This window comes from Takifugu flavidus, chromosome 3, assembly GCF_003711565.1.
Source record: "Takifugu flavidus isolate HTHZ2018 chromosome 3, ASM371156v2, whole genome shotgun sequence".
NCBI lineage: Eukaryota > Metazoa > Chordata > Actinopteri > Tetraodontiformes > Tetraodontidae > Takifugu > Takifugu flavidus.
The window spans coordinates 10,418,444-10,441,736 of NC_079522.1; the positions used below are offsets into that span (position 1 = coordinate 10,418,444).

General features: G+C 47.3%; 2 protein-coding genes and 1 long non-coding RNA gene across 10 annotated transcripts; 2 read left to right on the plus strand and 1 right to left on the minus strand.

The window, feature by feature from the left end:
* The first annotated feature begins 2,368 nt into the window (after window positions 1-2,368).
* LOC130522352 (leucine-rich repeat-containing protein 15) lies at window positions 2,369-6,157 on the plus strand. 5 transcript variants are annotated; one of them, XM_057026633.1, is made up of 4 exons: window positions 2,369-2,440; window positions 3,943-4,041; window positions 4,616-4,684; window positions 5,002-6,157. In XM_057026633.1, the coding sequence occupies exon 4, from the start codon at window positions 5,027-5,029 to the stop codon at window positions 6,089-6,091; it is 1,065 nt and encodes a 354-aa protein (XP_056882613.1). In that variant the 5' UTR covers window positions 2,369-2,440; window positions 3,943-4,041; window positions 4,616-4,684; window positions 5,002-5,026; the 3' UTR covers window positions 6,092-6,157. The 5 variants fall into 5 exon arrangements, with proteins under 5 accessions (XP_056882613.1, XP_056882614.1, XP_056882615.1 ...); XM_057026634.1 differs by having other exon boundaries at window positions 2,398-2,478; XM_057026635.1 differs by lacking the exon at window positions 2,369-2,440 and having other exon boundaries at window positions 3,874-4,041.
* LOC130522356 (uncharacterized) lies at window positions 2,436-5,143 on the minus strand. The gene is made up of 2 exons (XR_008949599.1): window positions 4,601-5,143; window positions 2,436-4,102 (listed from the first exon to the last, which is right to left on the minus strand). It is a non-coding gene; the product is annotated as an uncharacterized LOC130522356 (long non-coding RNA).
* Window positions 6,158-6,754: 597 nt separating the features above from the next.
* On the plus strand, window positions 6,755-14,855 carry LOC130522340 (major facilitator superfamily domain-containing protein 6-A-like). 4 transcript variants are annotated; one of them, XM_057026607.1, is made up of 8 exons: window positions 6,755-7,026; window positions 7,709-7,742; window positions 7,835-9,341; window positions 11,410-11,507; window positions 12,254-12,415; window positions 12,515-12,613; window positions 12,736-13,025; window positions 13,751-14,855. In XM_057026607.1, exons 3-8 carry the CDS (start codon window positions 7,837-7,839, stop codon window positions 13,955-13,957), a joined length of 2,361 nt encoding a protein of 786 aa, XP_056882587.1. In that variant the 5' UTR covers window positions 6,755-7,026; window positions 7,709-7,742; window positions 7,835-7,836; the 3' UTR covers window positions 13,958-14,855. The 4 variants fall into 4 exon arrangements, with proteins under 4 accessions (XP_056882587.1, XP_056882586.1, XP_056882585.1 ...); XM_057026606.1 differs by lacking the exon at window positions 7,709-7,742 and having other exon boundaries at window positions 7,792-9,341; XM_057026605.1 differs by lacking the exon at window positions 7,709-7,742 and having other exon boundaries at window positions 6,756-7,026; window positions 7,789-9,341.
* Window positions 14,856-23,293: the final 8,438 nt, after the last annotated feature.

Consider the following 23,293-nt stretch of genomic DNA (forward strand, 5'->3'; position numbering starts at 1 on the left):
AAGGTCAAAAACACCTCCGTAGCATGTGTGAGTACTGTATGTGTGTGTGTGTGTGTGTGTGTGTGTGTGTGAGGGTGCGTGTGCGCCTGTAGGAAGCTGCCTCTGAATGTCCTGACCTTTACCGGGTGTCAGGGTTGGGACCGTAGAGGTCGACCTCAGCGTGGCGCTGCGGTCAGATCACCAGTGAGCTCCTGCATGAATCAGAGTTTAAATGACAGCCACCAAAAGCATCTGGACTCCACCCCCAGTGAAACTAAATAAACATATTTATTGGGTCTTCACAGGGAGCCTGACTTCCTGCTGTGATTCTGTCAGGCAGGAAAATGTTCCTCTCTGTTTCCCATCTGCACGAGACGCCGCGGACCTCCATCAGGGGCACGGGTTGACCTTTACACACCATTAACCGTGTCCTACGCAGGAACAAGTCAGAGCTGCTTTCATCAGGGCGTTTGTTTTGATGACCCCAACAGATGAGGCGGGTGGTCAGACGCCTGCAGAATATTTTCGCGTTATAATTGTTAAAGAAATTATTATACATCATTATTATTATTATTACCATCGGGAGGTGTCAGCTAACAGGTGACGGAGCGAGACGCTCGACCCGATGCTTTAACGAGATGAAACGAGAGATGTTTCATCTGCTGTTTTTTTCTTTTTGGTGTTTCCTGGAAAGTCACAGATCTGCTCACCTAAAAGCTCTGACATCTCGAGGGGTGATCACACACTGAGCTGTGGGTGTACATGTGCACACGTATGTGCGCAGGAACACAACCTTGACCCAGATAAACACCCAGGGGTGGGTTCAGGGGAGCGAAGAAGATGAGAAATGTAACTAAAAAGAAAGGCTGATGTGGCAAAAGAGGAAGTTGAAGGTGTGAGAAATGTGAAGGAAGGAGAAAAATAGTTAACTTAAAAGGCGCCTGAGTGTGTTTTACATATTGAGGATGAACAATATTTGAACACAACAAACTGAAGCGCTTCGGTTCTCCTGTTGTGATTTATCCATACTGACAACCAGAGACCACCAGAGACCAGTGTGTGTTTGTGTGTGTGTGTGTGTGTGTGTGTGTGAGAGAGAGAGAGAGAGAGAGAGAGAGAGAGAGAGCGACAGTGTGTGTTTGTATGTGCATCGATCTACAGCTTTGATCTTTACGCCACTTTTCAGAAGCAGTTTGCCTTCAAAATTCGACTCTTCGCCGATTAAAAAGGTTTACAGCGTTCTCCTCCAACAGGGGGCGCCGTTTCACCCCAAGGAGAGACAAGGAGAAGTGAGTAGGTCACAGCCTGTGATGGATCTACACTGACAACCACAGACCACCAGAGACCCTCTGTGTTTCTCTCTACCCCTCTCACACACACACACACACGCACACACACACACACACACACCGTTTGTGTGAGTGTGAGTTTGTTGATTACTATAGGAGGAAGACAGTGATGATGAGGTGACAGAAGAAGATGGGGAGTATGAAGATGATGAAGATGATGGTGGGGAGGCAGAAGACGGTGAGGACGTCCAGCCTCTTCATCATTAGTTTGGCAGACAGACGATCTGAGTGGTCGTGTCCTGAATATCTTTGAGAAACGGCCACAAACAAAAGTTCAGTGTTGCGGTAACGAGCAGAAACGCAGTCTGTCAGCGTCTCCTCCACAGTCGTGCACTGACAGACTGTCAGATCGGAGGACCGTGTTGAAGACACCGTCTATTTAAGTCGACTTGATCACCTGACCTCTGTGACCTCACTCTTCCAGAATGTACCACAGGGCTGCCGCATCGAATGTGTTGACGGGCGTGAATGAGCCGCCAGGCCTCACCATTACCGTCGCCCTCATTAACACCTCCATCTCTCTTGTCACTCTCTCTTTCTCAATTTCAATTCAATTCAATTTACAGGACTTTGTTTTCACCAAGCGTCAAATACACTAAGGCATGCAAAATGGTTACAATGCAATAGAAATATACAAATACGCCAACTGTAATCAAGCAACGGAAAATAACATTTTGAGTAAAATATGTTTTTTATGGTTTTGTGTTGTTTATTTGTAGTGGGGTTTTTGCTTTTTTTTAATATAAAGATTATTTACAGGCATATATGCACATATGGAGGACTATTGCACATCTCTATGACACACGCTACACATTTTTTTGTAACTGATCACCTTGGCAACAACAAACTGTGTGACCGCAAACACTGCCACACCTGAACTTACAATGACTGCAGGGCTGTCGTGACATATAATGACAAGAGCCATTTGTGCTGTTTTCATCGCAGAAGTTTGTGTTCTGTTGCTGCAAATGCTCTTTACATCAGGACGCCGTGACTGTCCTCTTCTGCCCTCTAGTGGCTGCTGTGCGTACTGCATACGGCACCGTCTGATGACGTCAGCGTTCGGTCCACGCTTTGACTTGACAGCAATCACTACCAGCCTGCACATTAACGTATTTATCCTTTAATTTTCTTCAAATCGCTCTTCCATGTAAGCTGTAAGCCTTTCCTCTACTCCATTGCACTTCGAGGATAGCTACCACTTATTTTAAAGCTTTTCAACATATATAATTGAATGTAAGAAAGGTCAAATACGTATGTAAATAAATCAACTAGGGTTGACCAACATCAGATATAAATACATCCAAAATAAATACAAATGTGTGACAAATGTTTTATCTGACTTGATTTGACAAATAGAGCATAAAATCAAAGAAAAGAGTGAAAGTTTAATGTTCTGCTGCATAACGCACACATAATCCTCTTCATCTCGGATTACCGATTAGCATCTTCATCAAGACTGAGGCAGCTTTCATGTGTCTCACTGTAATCCTGCTGCGCTCTGATACAACACACATGTATGCTTATATATGCCAAACACATATGTTTGCCATCTACAGTATGCACACACCCATATGATGTGCTAAACACACACAATATAGAAAACCATGGTGCTGGCAGTATGGGTGCTAACAGCGCTTCCACCACTTCTCTGTGTCCAGTTAACAGTTCAGGTAACTGTAGAATTTTACAGCTGCTCTTCTGTACTTCACGAATATTCAGGTCAAGTCAAAGGTTTCCATGAAACCAGAACCAGGAGGACACCTGATCCAGGAAGTATGGCTGTAGCTGTCCGACCTTAAACAAAGACTCTGTCAGAGGCAGAATCAGCAGAATGAATCAGCAGAAAAGCAAATTCAGCATCTACTTTAGGGAGGTTTCAGGATTCTGGGCTGGATTTTTAAAATAATTTGTCTTAGTTAATCAGATGCTAGTATGAAAATGATTAAATGTGACAATATAAGATGATGAGAATAAAACTTTGAGGAACGCCGGAAGCATAAAGAAGACTAGAACTGGCCCCCTATCCCTGTCATGCTAAGCTAACTTGCACGTATAAGTCGGTGTATTCACACAGGTGAGACCTTTAGCCAGGTTAATCCTCTCATTCAATCAGTTGATTGGGTTACAGGGTCCAAACTTTAGCTGATCTCAGCACAGGTTTCTCCACCTGAGGGTTAATGTTTAATTTTAGGGCTGTTGGCATGGCGATCCTTCAGGTAATGAGAACGACATGGCTGCAAAACCAATCGGCTGGAAACAACATCTCAAGTTATTTGTGTTATATATATACAAGTTATATATTAAAACACATTTTATTTCTGGAAAATTGTAACTTATTTAGAAAGATGGAACAAAGCCGTCACTCAGTTCATTTATTAACATCTGTGTTACCGTGAGTTTAGCATGTCTCAGCCAAGCTTCAGGTTTTCAGGAAAAGCAGACAAATCCTCACACACACACACACACACACACACACACACACACACACACACACACACAGTTCCATCTCTGCCTCATCTGGTAATGGATGGAAGGCGACAGTGGCAGCAGAGGCGGGTTTACCCGTGGATTTGAACAGCATTATCGTAATCTTCATCCTGGTGACCAACAGGTCCGCTCATCATCCACCCGACGCGTCCTCGCTTCATCCAACAGATGGGAATAAAGGCGGCACATCTGGAGCCTCTGGGGAGGAGATCCGGTCATACAGGTGACGATTCTTCATCCAACATCAATCAGCGGCTCCAGCAGAGCACACGCCGACCCCCGACCTTTAGCAGGATGAAAGGAAATACAATTACGTCCCTGTTGTGATCAAAGGTGACGCGCTGGTGAATCAGGACCCCCTTCTATCTATAGTAGAGGAGGATCTGGTTCAATTCCTGATCTGAACTGTAGGTGTTTCTTTTTTTTTAAATTGTTCTTTATGGATTATTTATTTATTCATGCAGAGATGAGGAGAAAACAATACAATGGGGATTTTCCTTGTGTGATTAAACTTATCCACTCATCTATAAACAGAGATGGATTAGATAAATGCGCTCTTCCTTCGAACAATCACATGTTCCCAGGCCTTTTAATTCTGGTGGCTGTGGCCCACTTTGGCTTCAATCTCTTAAAGCCCCCCCACCCAACACACACACACACACACACACACACACACACACACAGCCGCCTCTCCGCCTGGTGAATAATTGACGAGCTCTCCTCTCTGTCTCTTTCCATCGCTCTGCCTTTGTGCCGTTGGCTTTGAATCCGCCCTCGCTCACCTCCATCATGTCCAGCTTTCAGCTGCCGCCGTGTTGACATCCATCAGCTGGTCAAACAAACGGGGAGCACCGGAGCGGCTGTGGGTGAGACGGACGCTTCCTTACGTTTCCCTCTTTAAAACAGGGAAGATTTAACTTATGGACTTTATTTTCCTGCCAGCCGTTGTTCACGACAGCAGTTTCAGTCACCGGTGTTGCAGAAGTACCTCAGATATTCGTAGTACAACTTTTATGACTGTAAATGTACATTAATCATGAATACACGGTTATTTTTCACGAAATAAGTACGCTAAAACGATCATTTTAATGAGATTTTTTAATTTTTTTTAAGAAACTACAACTCTTTAACAGCAGTTGCCAGGTTACCGACGGGCAGTTTTGACAGCTGTGTCTTCTTGCAGCATCTCCTCCGTCCTCAGTGGAGCCATGAAGGACTTCCTGCTTTTGCTCCTGGTGATGCTGCAGACTTCCTGTTCTAGCAACAGCAGGTGCGAGCTGGGCTGTGACTGTCATGGAGACCTGAGGTTCGTCATCTGTGCCCGGGGGCTCTTCGACCACCTGCCCGTCAGAGTCCCGCCCACCACCGAACTCCTCGACCTGAGCGACAACAACATCTCCGTCATCCCCGAACGCTCCTTCAGCAAAAGCCGAAAGCTGCGCGTCCTTCTGCTGCAGAACAACAACATCAGCGTGGTGGAGGATGGCGGCTTCTCCCAGCTGGAGTTCCTGCAGAAGCTGGATCTGAGCTGGAACCAGATCTTCACCCTGACTGAAGGTTTCTCCATGGGCCTGGCGTTCCTCCGGGAGCTGCAGCTGTCCCACAACTGTCTGACCGGCCTGGACAGCCGCAGCTTCCTGCACCTGGATGGCCTCCAGAGGCTAAACCTGAGCAGCAACAGGATTCGCACCATCCAGGTGAGGTCCTTCTCCTCCATGAGCACCCTGCGGCAGCTCCACCTGCAGGACAATCACCTGACAGCTCTGACGAGTGGGATCTTCTCCATGCTGCGCTCCCTGGAGGTCCTCAACTTAGCTGGGAACCAGATCAGCGAGACAGATCCGGGTGTTTTCAAGCCGCTCACCAGCATGACATTGCTTAATTTGGGGGACAACCAACTGTCCTCGGTTTATTTCAAGACCTTCCTGAACATCCACACTTACAGCACCCACATCCTGTTGGAGGGGAACCCCTGGAACTGCGACTGTGACCTGCAGAGAGTGTTTCGGAAGCTGCGCACCATTCAGAGGCTCTTCTTGGATGACTATTACAACCTGTCCTGCAAGGAACCACAGGTGCTCAGGGACTACCTGCTGATGGACGTGGACACGGAGCTGTGCATCGCCGAAACAGTGACCGTGCTCATCATCACTGTCACCGTGGTGATAACAGTGCTGGCTGCCATGGTGATGGGGGAGAGGAAGAGGAAGAAGAAAAAGCGAGGGAAGCACTGGACTCAACAGGGAGAGCTCTCAGATGAGTCAGACTACTGAAACCACTGCTTTGCTGCTGTTTTGTTCCCTGCAACATTTAATAAAATTATTTTCGTACTGCTTAAATCATGCTGTTTTATAAATGGGGTTCATTCTGTCGGACTTGTCGCTCATTAGACTCCAGACTTAGTCAAACACGAACCGCATGCCCCCTGCAGGCGAAGAGTTGTATTACAGTAGAAAGCGTTTACATGAGATTCTTTTTAAATATAAGTGTATAATTTCAGCATAGGATAACAACTAATAAAATCACAGATGTTGCTCGAAAGGCTTGTCGCGCATGTCTTCGTAGTTTTCAATTTTGGGGGATTTACTTTCAACTGTGTTCACTTACATCGCGCCACTTCCTTTCCCTTTTATTTATTTGCGTGCAGTGGCGATGGAGGGGAGTTTCTCCTTTAATTTAAACATCGGGCACCTATAGGCGGAGTCGCTCTGCTGCGTCACTTGCAGGAAATCAGTAATGAAAACAACCGGATATAGAAAAGCAAAAGCACAGCGTTGGCGGTCGTTTGTTGGAAGAATATGTTCACATGCACGCACGTTTTTGAAAAACACAAACAAACAAAGACCTTATAATGATGATGGAGATATACCAAAATAAAATTGAATACCTAGCATTGAACTAAATCGAAAATTGTTATTAATTTGGAAAGATTGCCCGGAAGCCGGCTTGTCCATCATGGCGGACTTGATGCGGTTTCGCCGGGACAGGTGGGAGCTCCGGTCGGACTGGTCTCTGTTGTTCTCTCTCCTAAGAAAATAAAGCCTGCGAAACATTTTAAATCTACGTCGGATTAAAGAACTATCGATAATTTTAGACATCCACCGGTGTTCGATAGTTTTGGCGAGCTTAGTGCGAAAATGTCCAACCTTTCAGTGAGAAATTCAAGAGAAACGCAGTCATAGTTTAATGGGAGCGGTGACCTGACCAGGTAAGAAAATCCATATGTTTAAAAGCGGCTTTTATTTTTTAATTGAGTATTTTCCCCCATTTTCACTTTAAAACGTCTACATGATTGTGAAGTGCGAACCACAGCTACGCTATCTGCCTTCAGTGTTTCCACTTCAGCTAATTACATCTTCTGGTGTCAGGTAATTAATGGAATTTAATTATTGGACCTGTTTAAAATAGAAAAAAGACATCTTTGTTGGCGGTTATATCTCCACTTCCGCCTCAGTGGCTGCAAACTGGGAGTTTCTTATGACCGTAAAGTTATTCATCCTTTATTAAACATAAGCGTGTTTGTCGAATGGAAATCTGAATAACATTGAAGTTGTATTATTCCATTTATTTAGGAATTCAAACAACGAGGTGAGCAGCACCATATGTTTAACATGTTTTCTTTAAGTAAGCAACACAAGTGATTATTCGCAAACTCTGAGCTGAAGTCAAACACATCCGTGTTCAAATGATAGATTTTAGATAGATTTTAAGTGTTTTTATGTGAATCTGTGGCACAAATCCGTTTGTGAAGGGTTTGTGTTTTTAAAGCTTCAGAAGCGCCAAACACAGATTTGTCTTTGTTGGAACAATAAAACTATTCAATCTGATAGAAAAATGATGACCTTTACTCCCCTATATATTGCTCTTGTCCCCTCCACTGGTCTTATAAGCACCGTCTGGAGCAGCACTGCCAATCTGCATAATGTAATGACAACACAAACTTTCTATTTGTCCTTTGTTCTATTCTCAGCAGGCCGACACACCCCCCGTCTCATCGTCATTCCTTCGTTTTTCAGATATGGCCGCTAATGACAAGGTCGCCATCCTGACTGACGATGAGGAGGAACAGAAAAGAAAATATGTGTTGTCCGAGTCGTTCAACACTCTGTCCGCGGATCAACCGGCGGCTCCCTCCTCTGACCCCCCCGCCGAGGAGCCGCCCAGCTCCAGCTCCAAATCCACGGACTGCTGCGAGAGGATGTGCCTCCATCTCAACACCACCCTTCTGGTCTCCAAGGTCTTCTACTTCTTCTTCTATGCTGCCTATGGTTCCCTGCACCCGCTGCTCGCTGTGTACTACAAGCAGCTGGGGTTGTCGGCTAGCCGCAGCGGGCTGCTCGTCGGCATCCGCTACTTCATCGAGTTCTGCAGCGCCCCCTTCTGGGGTGTGGTGGCGGACCGCTTCAAGAAGGGTAAAGTGGTGCTCCTGTTTTCTGTTTTCTGCTGGTTGGTGTTCAACTGTGGCATCGGCTTTGTCAAACCAGCTGAGATGAAATGTGAGGAAGAAGGCGGCGGGCCTCTGACCACACTGGCCCCCGTCACAACCACCCTTCCCTACGATAACCTGACGATGCCAGGCAACACCACCAACTCCACCAACCACTCCAGAGGTCGTCGGAGTGTCCTAGACTTTGCGGGCGTTCGGGAGCTCCTGGACTCGCGCTCATTGGCGTTCCGTCGGCACAAGCGTAGCGTGGACGCCAATGCCACTTCTGCTGCTTTTACTTTGTCCAGCAGCACCCAGGTCACGCCGAACACCACCCTCTCCTCCCCAACCACCACCTCTCCTGCTCCAACCGAACAGAAGGAGTACCAGATCATCTACAACAATGACCAGGTGCAGTCTATCTTCCTCCTCATCCTCCTCGTCATCATTGTTGGGGAGTTCTTCAGCGCCCCCGCCATCACCATTGTGGATACGATCACCTTGCAGTATCTTGGTAAAGCTCGCGACCGTTACGGGCTACAGAGGATGTGGGGATCCCTGGGCTGGGGTCTGGCCATGCTGTTGGTGGGCATCTGGATCGATCACACCCACCTGGAGGTCACCATCGATGGAATCGGTTGCGTCATACCTGACTTTAGAATTCACAACTACCTGATCGCCTTCATTGTGTTTGGTGTGTTGATGGGTGTGGCGTTCATTGTTGCCACTCAGTTCCACTTTGAAAAAGATGTCAGCTACCGACAGGAGATTCCAGAGGGAGTGGTGACGGAAACGGACTCCTCCAGAGCGTCGCCAGAGTCCAGCTCCTCCGAGCAGACCCCGGTCAGCCCCCCCGAGGAGTTCCACTACAGCGATCTCCTGAGGCTCCTGTGCAGCGTGCGCTACAGCTCTGTCCTCTTCGTCGCCTGGTTCATGGGCTTCGGCTACGGCTTCGTCTTCACCTTCCTGTACTGGCATTTAGAGGACCTGCACGGGACCACCACGCTGTTCGGGGTCTGCTCCGTGCTGAGCCACATCGCAGAGCTCGCCGCCTATTTCACCAGCCACAAGTTCATCGAGCTGGTCGGACACGTCAGGTAAGACGCGATTCGGTGGAGATGGTGAGCATCTGGATTCAGTCAATGGTCCCGATTCACCTTAATGATTCTTTAAATTCTTTACCAAGCGTTCCACGACTGGTGAGGACGGGGTCAGAAAATATGACAGCCGGTAATAGAGGAGCATGTATGTCCACGGCCTGCGTGGAATAATTGCAAATATGCGCTTTTGTTGTCGACTAAGGAGCACGAACAGTACCTAAATAAATAAGTACTGGCTGACGGCGACAGTCTGCCTGACCCAGCTTCCACAGACGATACAGTCGATGTCATCAGTAAGTGGCCAAATATGCAGCCAATGGCCAGCTATTCACCGTAGCCTTATGGATAAACCAAGGTTTACACGCCAGAACGTCTCTGTGCACACGTCTCTGGATGCATGCATCTGTGTCCATGTTAAAAAGATGCTCTACAAGGACACAGGGAAAGGTTTGTTGTCACGCATTTCCATAAATGTCCAGTACACACGTCTGCCACGCACACAGACATCAACATTAAATCAAATAATTATGTTTTGGATCTTTTAAAATTCATGTTGAATTTTAATGGAGGGGGGGGACAGCTCTGATGGTTCTGCTGATGCTGACTCCACCTGTCTGGGATGAGCTTCTCATTGACCAATGAGATACAGTTATGTTGCCGGTCACTGTTGCTCCAAGAATACGGATCCCTGCACCAATGGAAAGTTCTGTCAGCGTTGCTAAGATACGCCTGTGACGCTACCCAGACAAGTGTGGTGATGAAAAAGAAAAAGCCATCACAAATGTGTAGAAAAGAAGAGGAACATAGACACAAATGGCAGGAAAAGTAGGCATCTGAATAAGCATTCAGACCTCCAACAGCTGGATGTCAGTGCTCTGATCTGTACTTAGGGTGTCTAACGTTGCCGTTTATAATAATTCGGTTGTCTCATTTCCCCTCATAACTATGAAGCAAATCAACAGTAACTGATTTAGTATTGATATTTATGGAGGTAATAAATGACGGTTAGACCGTCCTGGTCCAGGTTTATGCAGCAGCAGCGAGGGACTTTCTCTCATGGTGGCTGCGGGGACACTTGAGATGACGGTGTTGTTTTTCAGCTGCAGCCGGCCTGACAGAGCCAGCTGCACAGGAAGCACTCAACGGCTCTCACTCTCCTTCCTTCCACTGCCAGAATCTACCTGCTGCCTGGCTCAGCGTCTGTATTTTTGACTCATCTGCAGCTGTGGCAGCTTGTGTGTGTTCTTGTCAAGCAGCAGCAGCAGCAGTGAGAGGATGTGAAGCTTCATGCTAGCTTGAACTCATTTTAAAGCGAACGCACAGATTGCAAATGTCCTGCAAATGCTGCTTTTTTAACGCCAAACCGTCAGCAATGAGCAAGATCGTCCTCATAAAACAGACCTAATTTATTGCTCATCTGTTCACTTGTCTTGGCTCTGAGTACACGATGGCTTGTTTGTAAAGCTGAAAAGATCCTGCGAGTCAAAAACCTGCTGGGGAGTGTAAACGGTTGCCAGTATTGTTTGTTTAGTCTGTATGTGCTCAGCAAATTACCTCTGGACAAATAAAAGCTCAACCAGGATGACAGTGAGCAGATGAACCACTGGAGGGTGTGTCATGCTCTTTGTTCCATGTGTGCTTTTGTTCAGGGTAAAGATGAACACTTTCAACCACAGAAGCTGCTGTGAGAAGAACCCTGCGTCTGAGAGGTTCTGTGCTGCAGGTCACAGTTTTCTCTTTCGTGGTTTCACGTGTTCATCGTGATAAAACTGTGCTGGGTTGATAGTTTGGGTGGAATTGGGAGCTCCTTCGTACCTTTGCTGTCTGCTGCTGAAGCCTCTGAGTGCTTTGTGCTGAGCACGAGACGATCAGGTGATTGAAGCGATCCCAGAGGAGCCAGCGGATCACATTTGAATGAACCCAGGCTGATCTGCGTTTGTGTGCACAGTGGCGTTCTCAGACAGTGTAAACAAGGATTAACTTTGGTGGAAAATGGTTCGTGTTTTGGTTTGTTTCTCCTCATTCAGCACCATAAATGTGAATGAGAGATGTTTCTGTCTCTCAGGGTGCTCTACATCGGCCTGGCCTGCAACACTGCGCGCTACCTGTACATCTCCTACCTGGAGAACGCCTGGTCTGTCCTGCCCATGGAGATCCTTCAAGGTAACCTCTTCCCTTCTCTGTGGGGGGGCATTAGGACCACAGGGAGTGTGTGGACGGGGACAGGAAGCTGGGCGTTGTCTGACAGGAACTAGATGGGTCAACACCGATCTGCTGGTTAGTGAGACGCCCCTGGAGTGCAACAGGATGTACGATATGCTTGTGTTAAAAAAAAAAAAAAAAAAATTGCACCATGTAAGTAATGTTTGGCCAAATGTTTTAATCAATCAGTGACTTTTAAAGCTTGGATTTATCAATCATCTGTAGAATCATCCATGGAAAAGACAACATTTGTACTTTTCTGGGAAATACATTGTGATTAAACTGTTTTATATGGTTGTTGCAATAAAAACAGCAATAATAATAATAATATTAGAGGTTCTCTGTGAAAGACAGACCCTTAAACCACTTTAGAATACAATCGTTGTTTTGCCATGAATAGTACATTGAAGAGCGTCAACATGACGTTATTTCACCGCTGTTTGCACTAAACATATGTTGTGCGCAGCTTGGAGAAGGCGTGGTGATCATGTGACACTTCTTAACAGGAACTGAAAGTGTTTAACCTCCATAAAAGAGGAAAAACAACAGTATTTCATGAACCGAAAAAGAGAAAGTTTGATTCGACACCATGCTGAGAGTTGACGTCCCCCTGGTGGACAGATTGTGTAATAACACGTTTTAAATGCTCCGTCCTGTCCTCAGCTGGGGGCAACATTGATTCAGCCTTGTCTGCCTGTGTCTCCCAGGTGTGACACATGCGTCGGTTTGGGCCGCCTGCATCTCCTATCTGAGCGCGGCGGTCCCGCCCGCACTGAGGACGTCAGCCCAGGGTATCCTGCAGGGCCTCCACCTGGGTCTGGGCCGCGGCTGTGGCGCCATGGTGGGAGGAGTCTTTGTCAACTATTTCGGTAGGATCGGAAGGGTTGGACCGAACGCCCTTAGAGCGAAGCACGTGAAGCCGATGTGGATTCCTGAACACTCACACTGCCTTCTGTCCTGTTTGGCAGGTGCTGCAGAAACGTTCAGGGGCATCGGCATGGCCTCGCTCGTCATCCTCCTCATGTTCTCCTTTATCCAGTGTCTGAGCAGAGAGATGGAAGGAAAAGGTGGGAACTAACAAACTTAAAAACACATATATAACACAACACATAAAAGGTTCATCCCAGTTTATGGACACGTGGAGAAAAGGTTACCTGCAACTGATGGTTGGTGCTATTTCCTCCAACAGAAGATCAAATCCTGGCCGAGAACATCCCAGTCCCGTCCAGCCCAGTTCCCATCGCCACCATCGAGGTGCAGAGTCAGGGCTCCATCAGTAGCCCCTCCCTGAGCCACCAGGCTGCCGTCACACCCGTCAAGAAGACCAGGTTCCAGGAGGAGCAGGAGGACGTGAACAAGCCGGCCTGGGTGCTCTCCGGCGCCCCCTGGGTCACCATTGCCTTTGCCATCGTTCACATCAGGGAAATGATGAGTGTGACGAAGGACAGGCAGAACCCTGCAGAGTCTGAGTCACTACAGGTAAGACTGGCGTTTAGGGGGCGTGGCCTGTGATGATACACACACATTATTATTAAGGGTCAAAATATCCGTTAATTCGCGCTGATGCTGGAAATGTTGGTTATATCAAGATCTAACCCTTCAGTCCTCACTAAGAATAATGACGATCGTCAACTTCTTCTGTTCTGTTGGTGTCTGTTGTGTAGAAAATGTGTTTTTAACTCTGATTAACCTCAACTTTCCTCTTCTGCTGCCCACACACACATAGAAAGGTGAGCCACTGGCACATGCAAAGGTTGATGGAAACCTACCGTGTGTGTGGCATGTGAGCACACACACGCATTGTCATCGTCCAGGCTTTCTTCTTCCTTTGTGTGTGGATGCATGGGTTGGTGACAGTGACTAATGGGTGTGTGCATGCACGCATATTTTGGCTTTGCGAACGTCCCATTCCTGCTTTTTTGACGCATGCATGCCTGCCTGGTGACGCACCTCCTGGCCCCGCCCCCTGACGGCGGGGTCGGTGGCCCTTCGGTGCCGATGCATAGAGGTTAGCTGAGGGCGTCTGTTAGCATTTCTGCTGAAGTAGCTGGGATGTTTCGTGATGGCTGGGATGTTCCACAAACAAACCTGGTGTTTTGGGTTGGTTTTTTTGAGAGTCACAAACTATTCTTTGTTGTTATAAAAGCGTGACACTAAATCTTTGCTCGTCAGTCGGCGTCACTGTTTGTTCTTGCTGTTGCTAGGAACCTAAACAGGAAGCAGCGGAGCAGACGGAGACAACAACACCTAGCTCTGATGTCACAGATTCAAAAGACATCTCAGAAACGCCCACACAGCCTGGCCCCGTCCACCGCGCCGCCACAGACTCTCACAAAGGCCAAACGCCGCCGTTGTCAGCGGGAGGTGGGCCTCAAGAAATCCCAGGCTTCCTGCCAGGAATCATACACTGAATCAGTTAAAAATGGTTTGATTACATTTGAAATGTGATTGTCTTAATCAGAGGATTGTAAAAACATATTTATTATGAAGGTGAGGTAGAGGAGCCTGGAGCTGCTTTGGCAGCATTTCTGTGCACTAGTTCCCACCCCAGGAAGGTGGCGAATGAAGGAGAATCCTTCGACTGTACAATAATGGTAACATTGTGCCTCATCACAAGTTATTAACTTTTAAAAAGGCGGCTTAAGCTGACAAAATGTGTGCTGAATGCAGCCGCGCTGGAATTCTCCCTGCAGGAGCAGCTTTATGGTGAAGGCTCAAAAATGCTTTTAATGTGAAGGAGCAGTAACAGGAAACACTTTTGATCACACAAAATGAATTTTGTTCATGTTCGTTGAGTGACTCTGTAAATGCTTTGGGCTCTTTCGACTCCACTGTAGAGCCAAAGCTCCCAGGATATCCTGGAACTAAATGTGCCCTTAAGTACTATTTTAAATCCCCAATTCCTTAATCTTCTCACCATTTAAGTCACTTCTTTCAGTTTGGACTCAGTTTGAGGTTAAAAAAAAAGTGCCTTTATTTAAAAAAAAAAAAAAAAAAAGTGATTTAATCTTCGTGATGCTCTTTTTAAGAACTCCATTCCAATAATTTTCTGCCAGAGCTGCCAATAGCCGACACTTTATTTCACCGTCCTTGTTTCCATGCCAAACATTTCCCAGTATTGAGAATTCTCAAGTGTTGCCTGGGTGATACCCAATTAGAGGAAAGATTTCAGTTTACAGTCGACAGATTAATTAAAATGTCATGTAAAGAGTTTTCCTGCCATCATATCCAGTATAAGCCCTTCAATACAGTATCAGTGTATCTTAATCTCATTGTATCATTTCATTAAAATCTACCCCAAGAAAAAAATCCAAGTGGCTCATTGATTCTGTTTAAATCCTCTTTATATTCATAACAACCTCAGATCTGTGTTGGAAGGTCGCGCGTGTTATTAGACTCTATCATCACAGACGTTTAGTTCACATTTTTATATTTTTTAAAACTCGATTTATGTCAAATCCCGTCAACTGTGAGGTACAAAATGTCCAGAATAGGAAAAAACCCTCCAGTCAACGTTGAACCAGAATCCCTTTGCTGCTCTGACCACATGGTGGCAGTGTTGCCCCGATGTGTGAGTGGCGTCGTGGACGCGCGTGCGTGTAGGGTGATTGAGGTCGTGGTGCGCCTTCTCCTGATGGGTGTGTGTGGGTGGACGGTAATAGGCTTCCTTAAACTAGACTGCTGTCATAAAAAAATAAAATAAAAAATAAAAATAAGCAGCTCGATACCGTCTTGGCACGCGCGGCCCCTCTGCGTTCGGTGCCGCGTGGTCTTCGGTTCTGAACAACAGCGTCGGTGTCAGAAGGTTCCGATGATGTTTCGATGGAAATGACGCACAAGAGCGATTCTCTGACGCGTCCTTCGTGTTCCTGGATCCGACCTTGAAGACCAGATAGGAGGGCTAAAGTGACGCCGCCTTCACGGGCGGGACTGTGATCTGGGCTCTGGGTTCTGGCTCGGTTCTGGCCCTGGACCTCTCTGTGGATTTTGCGTGTTCTCCTCTGTGGGTTTTCTCGGCACCGTGATGAGGTGGCTGCTAGGGAATAAATACATGTAGTTGCTGACAGATGATTTTTTTTTTTTTAAGCTTTTGTTTCTGTCTTTAAGCTTTGGTGCGAAGGTCCAAACCAGAGGTCAGAGGTCAAAGAGGATAATAAACACTCAGACTTCCTGCGGCGCCACGATTATGATCACCTGAGCCAGATTAAAGATCACAGTCAGTGGTGTTTTTGGCAGCACGCTAAACTTCACGCAATTGTGCATCTTTTCGTACTGAACAGCTTTTTTATGACACTTCCTGCTGTTTCAGTCTCTATTTATATTTCCGTGCACTTGAACTTAAACTGCTGTTTTAGCATAAACTGCTATTATTTAAGCACATATTATAGTTAAAAGTGATTTAGCATTGTGCTACATGCTCCTCATGCAAAATGCTAAAGCATATTTAGCCAGTTAGTGCAAGTTAAATTTGAAATCGCTATTGCTCCGTTGAATGAGCAAAGACAACACATTTCCTCGAGGAACTATAAATAAAGCAGGAAAAAAATGAGGCTAATTTCTGGAGATGCTAGCAGTGACATTATGACATCAGCATTTGTGTGGTGAGCAGAATGACTGCTGCAGTGTGAACCGTGTGCGTCGAGCTCAGACTTACACGAGTGGACAGCTGTCATGGTCGCTCTGGCGTCACCCGCCGGCTGTGTTCGTCTCCTCTGTTTCCATAGGGAAGTGAGGACGCTGCAGCTCTACCTGTTGCAGCGTAAAGCTAACGCTTGTTACGTGTTGAGATTCGTTCATTTGTACGAAAACGGCTTCATTTGATCAAATTCACCCCCTCAGAAGACTCATCTGGACTGTCAAGCATGGACAATATGTCTTCAGACTGCCCCCTGGTGTCTGGCTCCAGAATAGGTGGTAAAACAGCACATTTTTGTTGAATGTGTAGACGTGTTGAAGCTGAAAACATGTAGGAAATGATGTAAAAATATCAAAGATTCACCGTGCCTGTGTGAACCTATTTCATCTTTTACCATATTAAAATCCTACCAGCAGTTCTTAAATGCCTCAAATTAGCTTTGTTACACATTAATTCCTTAATCCTGGTGTTCCTCAGGTACCCGCCTCGGGTCCCCCAGTGCTTTTAATTTGAGAACCTCAAAGGTTTCCATTAACGTCTCGCCGCGCGCCAGCCGTGTATTTTAAAACATGTTAAGCCCATTACAGGCATGTTAGCCACCATTCTGTTTGCATAATCTCATTTGGAGTCGACATGCATCATTATCAAGAGAGGAAATTAACATTTTTCTCCACCGGCCACAATGGCTTCCGCCTTCCAAATTTTGCCAAAGCGTCTCTGTGTCTCAGCAGCCAAGTGTTATTTTGGAAAAGCATCTGAACAGGATGGTCTGTTAGCAGATTTCATTAGCAGGCTCCCAGACAGGAGGTGGAATTCTTTACTGGTGATTGGAGAGGGAAAAAAAGGAAAGAAATTGAATCAGGACGATCAGCGCCGTACATCCTTCCATTTCTGTCCACGTTCTGACCCTCTTTATGCACGCAAATTCTTAATTATTAAAACTCAGTGAGCGCCAGCGTAGGTCTGCGGCTGCAGGTAACGATGGATAATGAGGCCAATTACCAGGAAACGAGAGCTGCACGCGGCTCGACGCAGGTGACGCGTCGCTTATTGCGTAATTACAGCAACAAAAAAGCGCCATTTTCCCCCAGAGGCATCAACACCTGCAGCCTCAGGTGGACAATCGTCCGTATCCCGGCGAGGACCGTGTTCAGGATGAGGCGGCTGAATCCAACCGAATAAAGCACCGACATATGCCGCAGTGGCACCCGGCGACCGTTCCTCAGGTGCTGAAGTCATTTTCTTCGGCGTTGTTTAGCATTCCGGCCCACGCGCGTCCACCTGCTCAACAGCGGCGGACGAGAGCGCGTGGAAATGGGCTGTGGAGGCGCGGCGGAGGTGCTGACTGCATCGCTCAGCAATCCCAGCCTGCTCGCTCTGATGGACCGTCATCACATCTGGGTCCAGGCCCGTTGGGGTCGCGCACTTTAAATAGACACACACACACACACGCGCGCGCGCGGATGCTTCAGGTGTCGAACTGCTGCTTCTTTAGCGGCGTTAAAACATTCCAGCAGATTTTGTTGCGGCCAGTCTGAGACCTTTATTGTGCTCCTGCAGCCGGCCAGGACAACAGGGAGACTTTTTGTCCTGCCTGGGATCAATCGCGCCATAGATGACGCCCACCCGGCCAGGCCTCTGCGTGGGCCGCCGGTGGCCCAGCAGGACGGCCCTGCCCGGTTCCCTCCTCCAGCCCCCGCACCCTGCACAGCAGGAGGGAACGCGCTTTACATCTGAAAGCTTTCAGCCGACACCGAGGAGCCACCCGGCGCCATTTTATTAACGCGCCATTTTATTGACGAAAGGAGAGGGGGTCACATCCCGCCGATGAGAGGGCGGCACGAGGAAGAGGTGGCGAGTGGACAGATGATTAAATGAGCTTTTCCCTCGCAACACTTCAATGCTCGGCGAACGTTTTTGGTTCTTAAACTCGGCCAACTAGCTAACTAGCTCGGCCAACTAGCTAAATTCTGGACGCCATCACTAACTTGGCTCCGGCCAGTTTGATCGGACACGAAAAGGGTTTCAACCGCAGAGGTGTTGGGTGTGAAAGGCGCCTCTGAACGTCGGCGTGCGCCCAATAAACCAACATTGATGCTCGCGGGATCGATATTCACACAGTTTGAAGGAAGCTCAGCTCCGCCAGCAGGACGATAGCTGATATTTAATTAACGGCAGCTCGTTCTTCATCTCCTCTGCGAGTCTGTCCCCGCTGCCTCGGCTCGGGTGTACATTCGTTTTCCACACGTCTCCATATGAACGCCGCCACAAATCCCCGCCTGAGATTAAAGCGATGCTGCCTGTGATGTGCTGCAGGGACGTGGGCACGCCGGTGTGGGTACTTGTGCGTGAGGAGCCCTAAGTTGCAGAGGTTTTTTTTCTAATTGAGTCAGGGACTTATGCTGGCAAGGTAGGCGTGTGAGTGTGTGTGTGCGCGCGTGTGTGTGTGTGTGGGGCGGGGACGGGGACTAATCCCAAGCTGCTGTTGTTTTTCGTGCCTGCTGGCTCCAGATCAAAAACTTAACAGCAATAATCATGCAAAATGTGTGGCTTCACTTCAAAGCCTGCATCAAGTTTGCGCGCTCCATTCCCAGCAGTTTCTTTCCTGCTTCCTCTTCCTCTTCCTCTTCCTCTCTCAGCTGCCTGATTTTGTTGCTCCTCAGCTGCTCTCCTGGGTTAAAGGCCACCTGCTAGTGGCGACCTTTCTGCAGCAGCCCCCCCACCCCCACCACCACCACCAAATTAATATGCCGAAGGGATTAATGACACCTCCAGACGAGCTCGGAGGTGTTTCGCGAGTTTCTCTCTGACTGCAGCGTGTGGTTGAGCCTCCAGAAGATAAGAGAGGCGTCAGACGTCAGCGGCGCTCGAAGGGGGAGGATGGCGTGGGCGGAGAGGGTCGCCGAGGCCTGTACGTGGTCAAAATGGGCAAATCCCGTCCACGTCAGCACGCCCCCTCCCGCTGAAGTATGAACCAGTAACGGCATATGAACGGAGGCCTTCACAACGATACTGTTGATGCTGATGCTCGCCGCAGCATCTGTTGCACGCCTGAACCGGGCTGATCCCTCCCCCGTGGGTCTCATTCAGGGGTCTTTTTGGGTTTTTCCTGACCCGGTTGGAAGGTGTGGGGACAGACGGCGCCACGAGTGTGCGGATAGCAAAGCCCTCCGAGGAAACGCGCCTGTGATCTGGGGAGATGAACTTGATTCGATTTGTCGTTTCTGCCGTCAGTTCATCAAAACTGTCGCTAATTGTGACGGAACGTGTTGTGAAATAAAGCTTCCATGCTGGTTTGGCCGAGCAAACCTCTCTGGCACACGCGCACGTTCGAATGCAGGTTGTCTGCAAAATCGGTGAAATCTTCAGCCATTTTGCAAAAGAAGAAAAGGCTTTGAGCCGTAATTTTTCTGCAGTGTTAGCGGCGTTCGCACTAAATTGCTTCGCTTTTGAAGGTTACATTTAACTGCCTCATAAACCAAACTCTTTGGGTTTATTTGTTCCGCGCATTCAAATAAAACGTGCGTTTTTCTTATTCACAGCTACTTTGATTGGTTGAAGATGGTTTTTTCTAACTCGGCCAGCAGGTGGCGACCACGTGTCTGGCCGTTTGGGTGGCTAACGTCCCTTCCCTCTGAACAACCCCGGCTGGCTTCAGACATTTGATGTCGTCTGATCTGCACTCTGCAGCCTTTTGCAGGGAAACCCGTCGACTTTATCGTGCGTCTGAATATACGAGTGTTTTCAGGCGTTTAACCACAGTCAAGTTTGTTTTTCCACTGAAGAGGAGGAGTCACCTTTCCCACACAAGACATTTAACTTGTATACACAAGAGAATGTCAAATATAGACAAATGAATCAACCAGAAGGTCTTTTTTCCCCACTAATGACCTTTTTTCCCTCATTTTTCAGCAGTAGCGTGTCGCGCTAGCTTTCGCTGCGATGCATTTGATTTCTCTAAATATCGTTTGGATATCATTGCTTCGCCAACAAATAGACATATGTTGTTTTATAGCCGTGCATCTGATTGAAGCAGCCAATCAGATCCCCAAATTTCTGATGCAGCACTTTCACTCAACGTCTTTTTGTCGCTCGTCGACCGTGATGAGTGACACATTTTTCAGCCCGTGTGCTTGCGGAGGGGATTTTTTTTTTTTTTTTTTTTGACTGGAGCTACGATGTAGATGAGTGTGAGGGCTGCAGATTTCCATCCTGGCACGTTTGCAGGCAGCAGGGCCCCTATAGCTGCAGTAAAGTTTCACACGCTAACACTGCGGGAACACTGCAGTCTCTATCTGCATGTCACATAACCTCCGCCCACGCTCACTACGCCCACATACATCCTTGCCCAAAACACCCACATGAGCCTAATCTGTGCGCGAAGACACACACACACACATCGCCCCTATACACACTCCCCGCCCACGCAGGCACACACGTGTTCAGTCAGACATAAGCCGCTCATACATCCCACACTTTCTCAACAGACACAAAGTAAGACTCTGCTAACAGGGAGTATGTGCAAACACACCAGCTTTAGTCCTGCACACACACACACACACGCACACACACTGCCAGTGCACACAAGCTTTGGCCTCAAATGACATCAGAAAGTAAAAAAAAAAATACAAGTGTGCTTTAATAGAAGAAAATCTGCTTTGAAGTGACTTTCCGAGCAGATTTTCTAATTCCACAGTGCCCCCCCCCCCACCTTCCTCCCACCAGTGAAGTCACCTCCACACCCGTCTAAAATGTGTCTGCCTCCCAAAGTGGCAACACAACGGTGGGTGGAGACGACAACAGGAGCCACCACACTCCCGTCTTTTTTTTATTTTTTTAATCTCCTCTTTTTTGGCATCGCACTCATTCTTTAACTCACATTCACTCCAAATGAAAAGGGACACTCCATGACAGGCACTGCCACCGCCTGGAGACTGAATCATGGCGCGCTCTTCCTCCTCTTCCTCCCCTCATTCTTTCCCTCGCTAAAGAGGAACTTGGATGAAAAGGAGCTGCGCTTTTAGAGCGCAAAGTGTTGAGAATGTGGGTTGGTGGGAAGGGGAGGGGAGGGGAGGGAGAAGGGGAGCAGAGCAGCGTGGGCGCTCTGACAGGGCGAGGGGCTGACAGGCCCAGGCGTGGGCGTGTCATTGAAATGTGTTTCTACTCTGGGGGAGAAGAAGTCAAAGAAGAGGAAGAAGAAGAAGAAGAGGAAGAAGAAGGGAGGGGGGAAAGTTGCAGAGAAAGAAGGAAAAAATGAGAGCGGCTGCAGAAATTAAACGAACAGGCGTCTCTTGCAAATCAAATATGAAGACACTCCTTGCCAAACAAGATCCATCCACCATAGACACACACACACACACACACACACACATGCAGACACACACACGCAGACAAATTGACGCCTACATGTTGGGTATGATTGACGGGACGACATGAACGGCAGATTGCTGCTGTCGCGTGTTGCTCTGGGCTGCTTTAAATGTTTCAGGGTAAATTGAGTCATGTTATTTTTTGGGGGGGAAACGTTTCAAAAAGTCCGGATCAGATAAACCCGAAGCTCAGCTGACACGATGCCTCTGCTGTCCTCCACGCAGCCAATAACTCTCTCCACCGACAGGTTTATTGCGGTAAACTTTGTGCCACAGTCGACGACGATGTTGCCTGCGCTAGCAGTATTTTTAGCATAGCAGCTAAGGAAAAATGTGTGATTCCATCAATGGGTGTGAATAACGGAGTGAAGACTTATACGCTCAACAGTCTGGGTTTCTAATTCGGCTAGCATGGGTGTTTTGTTTATTGTCCCGATTGTTTTCTTTATCTTCAGGGGACTAATGCAACTTTACTTGAAAGGTAAAGTCAACAATAGAGCTGAGTCATCACTTTAAAATATATAACAGGGATTATCGGCCGAAGGGAGTTTGACACTCATGACTTCAGGGCATGTCGAAATTTGGAAAGCGCTGAAAACATTAGCATAGCTTAACATTACAATGTCCTCAAATAGTAACCAACAATTGGGAATAACTGAAAATTTCTATAATTCATATCTATGCTATTATCCTGAAGCTAGAGCCATTAGCCTAGCTTTCTTTGTTTTACTGATTGTACCATAACCATTATAACCTAATTAAGGTCATTAGTGAAGGTCAGTGAGCTTTTACACTTGATAGCTTTTAAACTATGATAACTTACTCTCCTTATTTTCAATTTGACCTCATCTTTTCCTGCAAACGTGGTTGAAATGAAGACTAAAATCTTGGGTGCAGAAAAAAAAAGCTGAAGCCCAGAATCAAGGCGGGAGAGTGAAAATGAGGAAAACTGGGGCTTGTGGGAACAGGCAGCCAGGGTGTCGACCTACCTCACAGTGTGGGTGGACATCGTATTTCCTGTCGGCGCTCTTCTTTTAATTTGTCCTTTTGGGTTTCTTGTTGTTTTGTGCGAAGTGTGTGTGCGTGTGCGTGTGTGTGTGCGTGTGCGTGTGCGTGTGTGTGAGGGAGTTGTAAAGAGGTCGGACCAGAGCTGATTTTCTTTCTTCCCTAAATTTAATTTGATCCCCGTCTGTATGGAGGCAGATTGTGGGAACGCTGTGAGAAGGTCACTTCTGCATAATAATGCACACACACACACACACACACACACACACACACACACACACACACACACACACACACACACACACAGGATTTAGAGGCTGCTGGTGGGCGGACAGCAATCCTACCTGCCTACCTGCTCCATGTGTGCATTTGGAAAAGACATCATATGGACGTTTGGGAAGGTGACGGTTTATAACCTTGGAAATAGCTGCTATGATTTCATCTCAGGTTTCCTCATCTGATTTTTCTCTCACACAGCAGCTGTCAAATTTCTGACGAAATTCAAGCAAACGGTCACGTTAGATCAACTTTAGCGCGATGCTAAACCACGTCACAAAACGTAGCATTTCCCTTCATCGCATTGAAAAAAGGATCGATTTGCACCCTTTGTCGTAGATTCTGTAAATATGGCGCAGCTAGAACCTGCTAGCCTGCCTTGTCGAGGGTAATTATTTGCTGTACAGACGAAAAAAAATAAGAATTCAGCTTCTCTGAGTTGGTTTTATCTTCCGGGCAGC